Source organism: Nicotiana tabacum, chromosome 23, assembly GCF_000715075.1.
Source record: "Nicotiana tabacum cultivar K326 chromosome 23, ASM71507v2, whole genome shotgun sequence".
NCBI classification, from domain to species: Eukaryota; Viridiplantae; Streptophyta; class Magnoliopsida; order Solanales; family Solanaceae; genus Nicotiana; species Nicotiana tabacum.
The window spans coordinates 55,282,604-55,295,681 of NC_134102.1; the positions used below are offsets into that span (position 1 = coordinate 55,282,604).

The window sequence follows — 13,078 nt, forward strand, 5'->3', positions numbered from 1 at the left end:
GTAGCAAACAATATTATTTAGTAGGAAAAATTTCCCCAACAAAGCTAGGCAAAATACTTACCTTATTCCGGAACACAATCAACTATCAACCATGACTTTTCCTTTAGAACCAGCCTCCAAACCAATCGAATCTAGCCAAATATCATTCAAAAAATTCAAAATAAGCTTTAGAAACTAACCACGAATGAAAAAAAAATCGATTTTGACCATAATTAAAAAAGTCAACAAAAGTCAACTCAGGCCCACATGGTCGATATCCGAGATTCGGACCAAATCTCGGATACCCATTTACCCCCGAGTCCGGATATGTGATTTATTTCAAAATTCGACCTCAATTTGAGGTCTAAATCTCAATTGTACAAAACTCTTAAATTCTACCCAAAACCCCCCATTTTCTGCTTTGAAATTCATAGATTTGATGTTAAAATTCATGAAAAAGTAATTGAAATTAATTGAAAATAAGTTAGAGTTGCTTATCAATGATTTTAGAAAGGAAATGCTCTTCAAAAATCACCTCTATGGAATTTAGGGTTGAAAATGGTATAAAATGATCTAATCTCGAAATCCCCACATCTTACCCAGCTGCAGATATAACAATTGCGAACAAGTAAATGCGACGTTCGCAACTGGTTGCAATTGTGAATCATTCCCTAAGCTACTAATATCGCAAGTGCGAACACTCGGCACTCCACAAATGTGAGAAAAGTTTCGCAAATGCGAAGATCCCTCCTAAGCACAATGTCGCAAATGCGACTGTTTCACCGCAAATGTGAGCCCACCCCTATCCGCATTTGGGATGCCAACTTCGTAAATGTAAAGTGCCTGACCCAGACCGGTCTTCGCAAATGCGAGACATCACTTGCAAAAGTGATGCTCACATTTGCAGAAAGATCCTCGCAAATGTGAGATCTGTAGGTTCAACACACCAGTTGTTTCTCAACTATCCGAAACACATCCGAAACTCGTCTGAGCCCCTCTTGCTCTAACCCAAATATTCTCACAAAAGTAATAATATCATACCAACTTGCCCGTTGCCTCGAATCATCAAAATAACATCTAGAATCACAAATCGATCATCAAAACTTAAGATTTTCAATATTAAAACCGAATTTCCAAATTTTCACATAATGCGCTGAAATGCGCTCAGTTCACTCAGGACCCCAACCAAACATATGTACAAGTTCAAGATCATCATACGAACCTACCAAAATCGTCAAAAAATCGATCAGAGGTCCTTTACCAAAAACGTTGACCGTGACTCTAGTCATTTTTAAAGTCAAAAATCTCAGTTTCTTTAAAAATTCACATTTATATTTTTCGAATTTCGACACGGACCACATATGCAATCATCAAAATAGAGCCGTGAAAAGTCTCGAAACACAAAAAGAAAAGCTAGTAATCAAAACGATCGGTCGGATCGTTACACGTACAAATTCCCATTTCTTTTGAACGCAATGCAATGGAGTAGTGTGTGAGCTTTTAGCTCGACTAGAAATAAATCTCAAGCTAAACATACAAATAGAAATTTCACTAAGTATTACGAGAAGAGGAGAAAACAAGATGAAAGAAACTTGTACTCTTTGTTGTAGGTGCTAAAATGACAAAAACACCGTAAGTGTTTTGTATGGCCTAAATGATCACCATATCCATCTTGTACTCTTTTTCAGAGTTCAGACGATACAATTAAGCAGCTGCTACATGCATGGCTTCACTGCCCATTAACCCCACCACAAACCCACACACCCTTACCCTTAAACGGAAAACATCTCTCAACCTCCCACACACTCATTTCATAACTTACCAAGAAGATGGCAGAAACGATAAACGTCTCCATAAATCTTACTTCAAACGCATTGGGTCTCTATGCAAAGAAGGTCAACTTCAAGAAGCTGCGGACCTTCTCAACGAAATGGAGTACCGAAGTCTGTACGTTGGACCTGAGTTCTATGGTGAACTCCTCCAAGGCTGTGTCTACGAGCGAGACCTTCAATTGGGTCAGCAAATTCATTCAAAGATTCTGAAGAATGGTGATTTCTTTGCCAAGAATGAGTACATTGAGACAAAGCTTGTGATTTTCTACGCAAAGTGTGATGCTTTTGACGTTTCCAACCATCTGTTTTGCAGAATGAGAAAACAGAATGTGTTTTCTTGGGCGGCAATTATTGGACTAGGTTGCAGGATGAATTTGTCAGAAGAAGCTTTGTGGAGATTCGTTGAAATGCTAGAAAATGGCGTTTTAGGCGACAATTTTGTTCTCCCAAATGTTCTGAAAGCTTGTGGTGCCCTAAATTTTGTTGATTTTGGGAAATGTGTTCATGGGCATGTCTTGAAATTAGGTTTTGAAGGTTGTGTATTTGTAGCGAGTAGTCTCATTGATATGTATGGAAAATGTGGGGTTTTGACCGATGCAAGAAAGGTTTTTGATTGTATGGTTGAAAGAAATGTAGTTGCCTGGAACTCAATAATTGTGAGTTATATGCAAAACGGATACAATGAGGAAGCTATTGGAGTCTTCTATGATATGAGGACTGAAGGGATTGAACCAACTCGTGTAACTCTGTCAAGCCTTCTTTCAGCTTCCGCCAATTTATGTGCTTTGGAAGAAGGTAAGCAAGCACATGCTATATCTATTCTGAGTGGATTAGATTTAGATAACATTTTGGGGAGTTCTCTGATAAACTTTTATGCTAAAGTTGGTTTGGTTGATGATGCTGAGCTAATATTTGATAGGCTGATTGAGAAAGATGTGGTAACATGGAACTTGTTAATATCTTGTTATGTACAATCTGGTCAGACTGACAAGGCTCTCAGCTTGTCTTGTTTGATGAGATTGAAAGGCTTTAGGTTTGACTCTGTGACACTGTCATCAATATTATCTGCCTCAGCAGATTTAAGGAATTTAAAGCTTGGCAAAGAGGGGCACTGTTTTTGTATCAGACACAATTTTGACAAGGATGTAATTGTGGCTAGTGGTATTATAAATATGTATGCCAAATGTGAGAAAATTCCTGATGCAAGACGGGTTTTTGACTACACCAAAGAGAAAGATCTAATTTTGTGGAATGCGTTATTGGCTTCTTATGCAGAAATGGGTTTGAGTGGTGAGTCGTTAAGATTGTTTTACCAGATGCAGCTGTATGGTCTACCGCAAAATACCATATCTTGGAATTCCGTAATTCTTGGTTTCTTAAGAAATGGACAGATAAATGAGGCCATAGACATGTTTACACAAATGAAAGCTGTTGGTTTAGACCCTAATATAGTTACTTACACTACTCTTATCAGTGGTCTATCTCGAAATGGTTACAGTAGTGAGGCCCTTACATATTTTAAAAAGCTGCTTGAAGCAGGTTATCGACCAAATAGTGCAAGTATTGTTGCTTCCCTCTCAGCTTCTATAAATATAGCATCACTGCACGATGGAAGAGCCATTCATGGATACATTTTAAGGCAAAAGATTCCATTATCTCTTCCAGTGGCAACTTCATTAGTTGATATGTATGCGAAATGCGGAAATCTAAATTGTGCGAAATGCGTTTTTAATCTGATCCCAGAAAAGGAATTACCCTTGTATAATGCTATGATATCTGGTTATGCTTTGCATGGCTGTGCTGTAGAAGCTCTTGCGTTGTTCAAACGTCTATGCAAGGGAGGCGTGAAACCAGACAGCATAACCTTCACTAGTGTCCTATCCTCTTGTTGTCATGCTGGACTGGTAAAAGAAGGTTTAGCTGTTCTTTATGACATGGTCTCTTTGTATAATATGAAGCCAAGTTTGGAACATTATGGTTGTATGATCAGTCTTCTCTCTAGGGGCGGTGATCTCTATGAAGCTATGCAGATCATTCAGAAGATGCCTTTCAAACCTGATGCAAATGTTTTTGAATCACTACTTGTGGCTTGTAGAGAACTCGGAGAGACAGAAGTAGAGGAACATATAGCTAATTTTTTAATTAAGATGGAACCAGATAATTCAGGACACTATGTCTCACTTTCAAATGCATATGCAACAACTGGAAGATGGGATGAAGTCTCTAAACTAAGGGATTTGATGAAAAAAAAGGGTCTTAGGAAAAGACCTGGATACAGTTGGATTCAAGTTGGAACAGAGTTTCATATGTTTGTTTCAGGAGACAGGTGGCATTCACACATACAGGAAATAAGTACAATATTGGCTTTGCTGGATTGGGAAATGCAGCTTACTAGACTCTCTTTCGACAGCTGAGGGTATCAATTTGCAAACTAAGCTCATGTTAATCAGACACTTTCAAGGTGACAATCTTTAGAGGTTAAATATGGCTTGAGGACGAGAAGAGCCCCAACATACGAGAATGTCAAAGCATGTAATCACCTGTGAGGTAACATATTTGCGTTCGTCTTCAGGAGACAACATTAAAGCTTTTATGCTGGACCAGAATATACCAATTTTCCTGATGGATAAGAGAATTAGATGAGACAACATTATTCTTTGTGAGTGAAATGATTTCTTCGGTGTGCTAGCCGCAACTTGGATATGGTCAAGTGAAGTCCTATCCTCGTGGAACAAGCAGTGGACATTTCCTACAAGCAACTGTACTTCAATCATTTGATTCACGACAAGGATTGATTTATGGATTGGACAGCCTGCCTCTCCATTTGTGAAGCAGTGGAAATCGATTGAGGACAGAGATGATCCAACATGAGTTTTCTAAAGGAATTCCTTCCATTGTTCTAGGTTGTGGTACTACAGACAAAATGGAAATCTTTAAAACTATTGAGTCTGCTGTATAAGTATACAGTTTGGCATCTTTTTCTAGTGACAAGCATTTACCCTGAAAAATGAGTTCAATGTGTTGGACCACAAATGCTTTCTGTGTATCCTTTTTCATTCTTCTACTGATTCACAGCCTTCCATGAAAGTTGGGCACTGCCATCTATCTATTGTTTGCAAGAAAATGGAGAAACAAATCTAGATAAACTTTTCTAGGATGACAGCACAAGTGAGGCTCTAACATATATGGTTCAAGTTGATGAATGCTCTTTTATGCATTGATCCACAAGGTAATTGATACTACCATATGTTATGTTGCAAATATTTCTTTTAGAGGGGAACTAAATGCGACAATGGCATTTCAATCTTGATGCTTGTCGGTCTGGAATAATGTTGTTTATCCATCTAGGAAGTAAAGAGGGTTTTTACAAACATGGTCATGGATGTTGTAATCAGTGGCGGACGCACATGGTGGAAAGCGGGTTCTACTAAACCCGCTTCGTCAAAAAATAATATTGTGTATATGCAGTGGCGGACGCACGTGGTGGCAAGCGGGTTCAACTGAACCCGCTTAATCAAAAAATAATACTGTGTATATGTATAAATTAGGATTAAAGCTGCGTAAATTTTATATAAATATTTTATTTGAACCCACTTGACAACTACTATTTTATGACTAAAGTTATGTACTTCTAAGATTGGACCCGCTTGCACAAAATCCTTGGTCTGCCACTGGTTGTAATGAATTGCGTATATCAACTTCTCTAAAACTGTAATCAAGAATTGATATCTTTGAGTAAGCTGTCCAAAATAATAAAAACATATGTTAATACATACTTTTAAATAACACAAAACGTTATGTGAAAATAGTACTGATTAAATTTCCTATTTCAATGATTATTGGTCTCTTGTTTTTCTATTTGATGTCTTTTTGCTTCAGAATCATGAGACTGCAGGCCAGATGTAGCACTGGAATCCCTCATGTAGTCAGAAAACCATGTGAGAAAAGTTAGTTGAACTCAACTGTGACCGCCCACTAACGAGGATAACTACTATCACGACCCAAGCCCACGTCATTGACACCCGACACATTATCCGATCCGAGTGAATCAAACCCCTAAATATTCCTCTCTTTTATGTATGCAGAAGCCTTTTCAAAACATAATTATCATATGATATCATGTATCTATCTTTATATTAAAAGCACGAAAGTCTTTAACAAAATATCGTTCGTCTTTTTTACCCTTTAAATATGCATTTTACATTAGACAAAATTGTAATTTTAGTTTTCCCTTATTCAAACCATACCTAATAGTTGGAACATTAAAATCATTTAGAATTTACCTTATATGAATTATTCCTTATTTGAACCACAAAATTACGTACTAATCTAGGTGTATATATAAAGGAATAGTTGGACAGAATTTCACTCATAACCTTCATATACTCTAAAGTAGAAGCACCACCGACATAAGTAATTTTTCACTTCACTTTTTATTTTTCGTTTTTACCAAACACTTTACATCTTATAAAGTTAATTTGATATAATACTTGAATACGTATCCGTATCCGATTTTCTTTCTTGTTCTTCAATATTCTCCAACTATTTGTTTGTTTCTTATTTATTAGTATTAGTTTTAGTTTTTTATTTTATACACAGCAACATTTTCAGAAAATTTCGTTTGAGTTCACTTAATCTACATTTTAATATCCTTGAGTTGAGAAGAAAAGGCACGTAATCTTTATATAAAAAGATCTGGAATATGCTAATTCTTCTTTTTATGTTGTAATTTTTAGGAGTTTGGATGACATTGACCCAGATGAAATAGTCTATGATGTATATTACCCATTCATATCTCAAATGCTGTTGTTAATTTGTGTTTATTTTTCATGTTTTCAATTACCTAGCATATGAGCTTCTTCTAAGGTTTATTATGGGGTTCAACAGCTTTTTATGCTCATTTAATTTTGATAAGCAATACTTCTCGAGAGGGAAAGCCATCAAATAATTTTACCTACTGGTTTGTTCGCCTATGCCAATATTACGACAATTGGTACACATCTTTTAGTAATCACATTCAGGTTTCATAAAGAATATCAGAAAAAATAAAAAAATAACAAATATTCATAGTTGAAAAAATTATATATTATTTTATAAACTCATTATTTTCTTGTACTAATCATTGACCTCTTACTTAATTAAAGAACCTAATTGTTTTAAAGAACTTTATTGTTTCCTTTTATTAGCTTTTCAGTTTACGAATAATTTTATTATATTTTTGTACGGTGGTATAATGCAAATAGTGAACCTCCTTTCCAACCTTACAAGTTTTGTTCCAAATCTTCATGTTCACATTAGAAACAAAAAAATATTTCAAAATACATGTTTTTTAATCATAAATCTTTATATTTTTTTTTTATGTTATTATAAAAGCACAAAACCTTGAAATAAAAACTTGTTAGGTTCTTCTTTACAAAATCTTTATCTCAATTTTAGTACTCACTAGACTAAGGGCTTGATAAAGCCAGGAAAAGTATATCTCTCAATACCAAATTTACATTTGAAGGCAATATTGTCGAATGGAGTCTGTTCCTTTCTTTTTTTTAAATATAAGTTCCGCCTCTTTCTTTGAAAAATCTGCTAACAATTATACTGTAATACAAATTTTGATCAATCACATTTTGTTTCAATAGATGTGTTTCAATTACCATATTTAAGCACATATGAAATTTCGCATGATAAAATTCACTATCTTGACATATCATTTTAATGATCTACACGGAAAAATACGTGTAACACACGTACATTAAAATTATCTAATAATAATAATAATAATATAAAATCACGAATGTCTTTAGCAAAATATATTTGCCTTTTTTATCCTTGGTTAGTGCATTCTGAATTGGATAAAATTGTCATCGTGAATATGATTTTTTTTTTTTTTTTGTTTTTGGTTGGAAGAACCAAAATTGCTGAAGTAGTGTAAAAAGGTCGGATTCTCTAATATCGCTTTGGATTAAGAATTCTCTTAACAAATTTCCTATGATACAAGGAAAAAGAAGAATCAACAATTAATGCCACCTTAGGTTTAGGATTCTTAAAAAGAAAATGCAATAAATCAATGTATTTTTACCAAAAATACCAAAATTATTGTACGATACTAAGGAAAAAGAAAGACGCCTGTATACGGTCGAAATAGATTTCAGCCTTGGCGTGTCCGGTACGGTTCGAAGGGTGGTATATCGAAGTAAGGTCCCGAAGGGAGCACGAACTAACCTAGAACCCGGGAAGGCCGGTCCGTGTTGAGATCGATATCATAATCAAACTCGAACAATGATCGAACTATGATGCGGGTAGATCTATCGTACTGATAATCCAAAAACCAACCTACATCGACTTGGAATCAATTCGAGGGCTCGAACCAAGATCCCAAGTTCGAGCCGAAATCAAGCTCGAACCAAAATCGAGGATTCTAAGCAAGATCGATCTCGCAGACAAAAGCCATTGTAATCCCACTAGAGGGAATCTTGGCAGAAATTATGAAAAAGCTGATTTATCATGGGTCTCCCACTGAATGTTTATTTTTATTATGCTTGGAGCCAAACCCCTTCACTATAAGAGGGCTTGGTTATCATTACTGGACGGGACATCTTTTTTTGTGATTTACATTATAATGAAAGTATTATTTCCTCTACAAGAAAGAGTGGTTATTCCAATTTCTTAGATTGATTCTATTTGTTAAATCCTAAGGTTCACTATTCTTGATTGCTTTGTCTAGATTACATTCTCCCCAGTCTATATTCATATTTTATTTATCCTTGCATTTTGTATTAAGTTGCACCACATATCTTCGGAACTGCGTAAAAATTCAACTCTATTAATTTTTTTCGGGTAAACAGTTTGGCACCCACCGTGCGGCTGAGGGGTCACTCATTTCAGAAAACATCTTCAATTCAGGGTCGACTACAAATAGCAACCGACCGAATGGCTTCACCGACCGATTACGAAGCCGGCCTTCAAGATGAAACCAACAACTTGGCACCACCCGAGGCTCGAATCCAAGCACCCGAGATTCGAGCCGAAATACCACTGGATGTCAATTCACAAATTGCTTTGGAAGCAAGCCAGCGTTCCGAACCAGAAAGAAGTATTCAGGGCGGTGCTCGATCCATAGCCCAAGACACCCAAAGCCCAGGAGAAATCGGGGCAAGCTTACGCATGATCTTCGAAATGTTGCAAGCCCAACAAGTAGCGATAGCTCAGCTACAAAGCCAAACTCGTGCACATAGCAGGCCGGTTTCCAATTCACTTCGAGAAATCACCCCCAGAATAGAGCCTGCCATAGTGAAATCTAACGAGCAGGAATCGGGGACTACTCCCGGAATTACTAAATTGCTCGAAGAACTCACAAAATGAGTCGAAGCAAATGACAAGAGGTGGAAACGTACAATGCCAGGGTCGACCAAATCCCAGGGGCTCCACCAATGATAAAAGGGCTTGATTCGAAAAAATTCATACAAAAGCCTTTTCCGTCGAGTGCGGCACCGAAGCCAATCCCCAAAAAATTCCGTATGCCCGAAATTCCCAAATATAACGGTACGACCGATCCTAACGAACATGTCACCTCTTACACATGTGCCATAAAAGGCAACGATTTGGAAGATGATGAGATCGAATCCGTGCTGTTAAAAAAGTTCGGGGAGACCCTCTCGAAAGGAGCTATGATTTGGTACCACAATTTACCACCGAATTCCATCGATTCTTTTGCCATGTTAGCAGATTCGTTCATAAAAGCGCATGCTGGTGCCATAAAGGTTGCAACGAGAAAATCAGACCTCTTCAAAGTAAAGCAAAGGCAGGGAGAAATACTGAGGGAATTCGTATCTCGGTTTCAAATGGAACGCATGGAATTACCCCCGGTCACAAACGACTGGGCCGTACAGGCTTTCACCCAAGGGTTGAACGAGCTAAGTTCAACAGCATCACATCGTCTGAAATAAAATTTGATCGAGTATCCAGCGGTAACTTGGGCAGATATGCACAACCGATATCAATCAAAAATTAGGGTCGGGGATGATCAGTCGGGGGCCCCGTATGGATCTGTTCATCAGAACAAGACAGTTATTAATCAAAAGCAGATCGACAGAGAACAAAGGTCGAATAGAGACCGATATCGACCGTATGTCGCCGATCGAGTGAACAACGGTTCAACACGCAACGCAGTTCGGAACAATCAAAGAATTGATCGGGGACAAAATTCTCGAGGGCTTATGAGTAAGGGCGGCTTCGATAAATATGCCGAGCCTATAGAAGCACCTCGATTATCAGAATATAACTTCAGCGTTGGTGCATCCGCCCTCGTGTCGGCCATCGGACGCATCGAAGACACTAAATGGCCTCGACCAATGCAGACCGATCATGCCCGAAGAAATCCCAATCAAACGTGCGAATACCATGGTACCCATGGCCACAGAACGGAAGATTGCAAGCAACTGAGAGAGGAAATAGCTCGCCTATTTAACAAAGGGCATCTTCGGGAGTTTCTGAGCGATAGGGCAAAGAGCCATTTTAGAAGTAGGGATTTCGGCAAGCAAAACGAGCAAGAAGAACCACAACACGTTATCCACATGATCATTGGCGACATCGATACACCCCGGGGACCAATGCTTAAATGCACTAAAACATCGATGTTGAGGGAAAAGCGATCTCGGACTCAAGATTACGCACCCATGGGGACTCTGTCCTTTGGTGATGAAGATGCAGAGGGGGTCATCGAACCTCACAACGATGCGTTGGTAATATCCGTACTCGTAAATAGAGCTAAAATTAAGCGTGTGTTGATCGATCCAGGTAGTTCGGCCAACATCATCCGATTGAAGGTAGTGGAGCAGCTCGGCCTACAGGATCAGATCGTACCTGTAACTCTGGTCCTAAACGGGTTCAATATGGCATGCAAAACCACCAAAGGAGAGATAGTCTTACCAATAAACGTGGCCAGAACCGTCCAGGAAATAAAGTTTCATGTGATCGAAGGCGATATGAGGTATAACACCCTTTTCGGAAGGCCATGGATCCACAACATGAGAGCTGTGCCTTCGACCCTACACCAGGTCCTTAAATTTCCGACGTCGGGAGATGTCAAAACGGTGTACGGAGAACAACCAGCCACAAAATAAATGTTCGCCGTCGACGAAGCCAAACCAGTGTCCTCACTTTCACCGATAAAAGGATCAGGCCCGGAAGGAGAACGGGACACCAAATAGCAATCACAGACATCGGCTTCAACCCAGCCAGACAACCAGGAAATCGAAGAGGATGGAGACCAAAGGGTCGCTCGATCGTTTGTAATTCCCGATGATTCCGACGCTATAAAATCGACGATCGAGGAGCTAGAGCAAGTCATATTGATCGAGCGCCGGCCCGAGCGAAAGGTATACTTGGGAACGGGGTTGATCCCTGAACTCAGGAAGAAACTCGTTCAATTTCTTATCAATAACATCGATTGTTTTGCTTGGTCCCATTTAGATATAACATGGATCCCGCCGGACATAATGACGCATCAGCTAAGTTTGGACCCTAGGTTCAGACCGGTAAAGTAAAAAAGAAGACCCCAGTGCGACAGAAAGAACGCCTTCATAAAGAACGAGGTAACCAAACTTCTCAAAGTAGGATCCATTCGGGAGGTAAGATATCCCGAATGGTTAGCCAACGTAGTTGTAGTCCCTAAAAAAGGGGACAAACTTAGAATGTGTGTGGACTATAAGGATTTGAACAAAGCATGCCCTAAAGATTCTTTTCCGTTGCCCAACATCGATCGCATGATCGATGCCATGGCCGGCAACGAGATCCTCACTTTTCTTGATGCCTATTCCGGGTATAATCAAATACAGATGAACCCGGAGGACCAGGAAAAAACCTTATTTGTCACCAAATATGGAACGTATTGTTATAATGTGATGTCCTTCGGGCTAAAAAATGCAGGGGCCTCTTACCAACGCCTAGTGAATAAAATGTTCGAAGAACAAATAGGAAAATTAATGAAAGTTTATATTGATGACATGTTGGTCAAGTCCCTACGCGCAGAGGACCATTTAATTCATTTGCAGGAAACGTTCGAGATTCTGAGGAAATAAAAAATGAAGCTCAACCCCGAAAAATGTGCCTTCGGGGTCGGTTCGGGCAAGTTCCTCGGCTTCATGGTGTCACATCGGGGAATAGAGATTAACCCCGATAAAATCAAGGCCGTCTAACGGGTCAAATCGCCGCCTTAAGCCGGTTTATCTCGAGATCGTCTGATCGAAGTCATAAATTCTTTTCTCTACTCAAAAAGAAGAATGATTTTTCTTGGACCCCGGAGTGCCAACAAGCATTATAAGGATTAAAGCGATATCTATCAAGCGCACCACTGCTTCACACTCCAAAAGAGGACGAGAAACTTTGTTTGTACTTGGCAGTATCGAAAGTCGCCGTAAGTGGTGTCCTAGTTTGGGAGGAGCAAGGTACGCAATTCTCCGTTTATTATACAAGTCGAACCTTAGGAGAGGCGGAAACTAGATATCCGCTCCTAGAAAGGTTGGCGCTTGCACTGATAAGCGCCTCGAGGAAGTTAAGGCCATACTTCCAGTGTCATCCCATATGCATACTGTCCACTTACCCGCTTCATAATATTTTGCACAAACCCGAGTTATCAGGCCGACTGGCCAAATGGGCCGTCGAACTCAGTGGATACAATATCGAATATCAACCCCGCACGGCCATCAAGTCTCAAGTCTTAGCAGACTTCGTGGCCAATTTCACACCGGTCCTCGTACCCGAAGTCGAAAAAGAACTGTTGAAATCAGGTACATCATCGGGGGTATGGATCCTTTTTACGGACGGGGCTTCGAACGTAAAGGGGTCCGGGCTGGGCATAGTTTTGAAACCACCCACGGGTGGCATTATTAGGCAATCTATTAAAACTATCAAATTGACTAACAACGAGGCCGAGTATGAAGCCATGATTGCAGGTCTCGAGCTAGCTAGAAATTTGGGAGCAGAAATCATTGAAGCCAACTGCGATTCCTTGCTGGTGGTGAGTCAAGTAAACAAAACTTTCGAAATTCGAGAAGGTAGAATGCAGAGGTATTTAGATAAACTGCTTATCACTTTGCGCCATTTCAAGCAATGGACTTTACGGCATGTGCCACGGGAACATAATAATGAGGCCGACACACTGGAGAATTTGGGGTCGTCGGTCGAGGTAGATGACACGGGCTCGGGGAATGTTGTTCAACTTTCAAGATCGGTAATCGAAGAAGGACACGCCGAAATAAATTCTACAAGCTTAA

At 39.3% G+C, this 13,078-nt stretch overlaps 1 protein-coding gene across 1 annotated transcript; it reads left to right on the top strand.

The window, feature by feature from the left end:
• Positions 1-1,552: 1,552 nt before the first annotated feature.
• On the top strand, positions 1,553-4,819 carry LOC107830848 (pentatricopeptide repeat-containing protein At5g55740, chloroplastic-like). The gene has a single exon (XM_016658514.2). The coding sequence runs from the start codon at positions 1,703-1,705 to the stop codon at positions 4,223-4,225; it is 2,523 nt and encodes an 840-aa protein (XP_016514000.1). The 5' UTR covers positions 1,553-1,702; the 3' UTR covers positions 4,226-4,819.
• Positions 4,820-13,078: the final 8,259 nt, after the last annotated feature.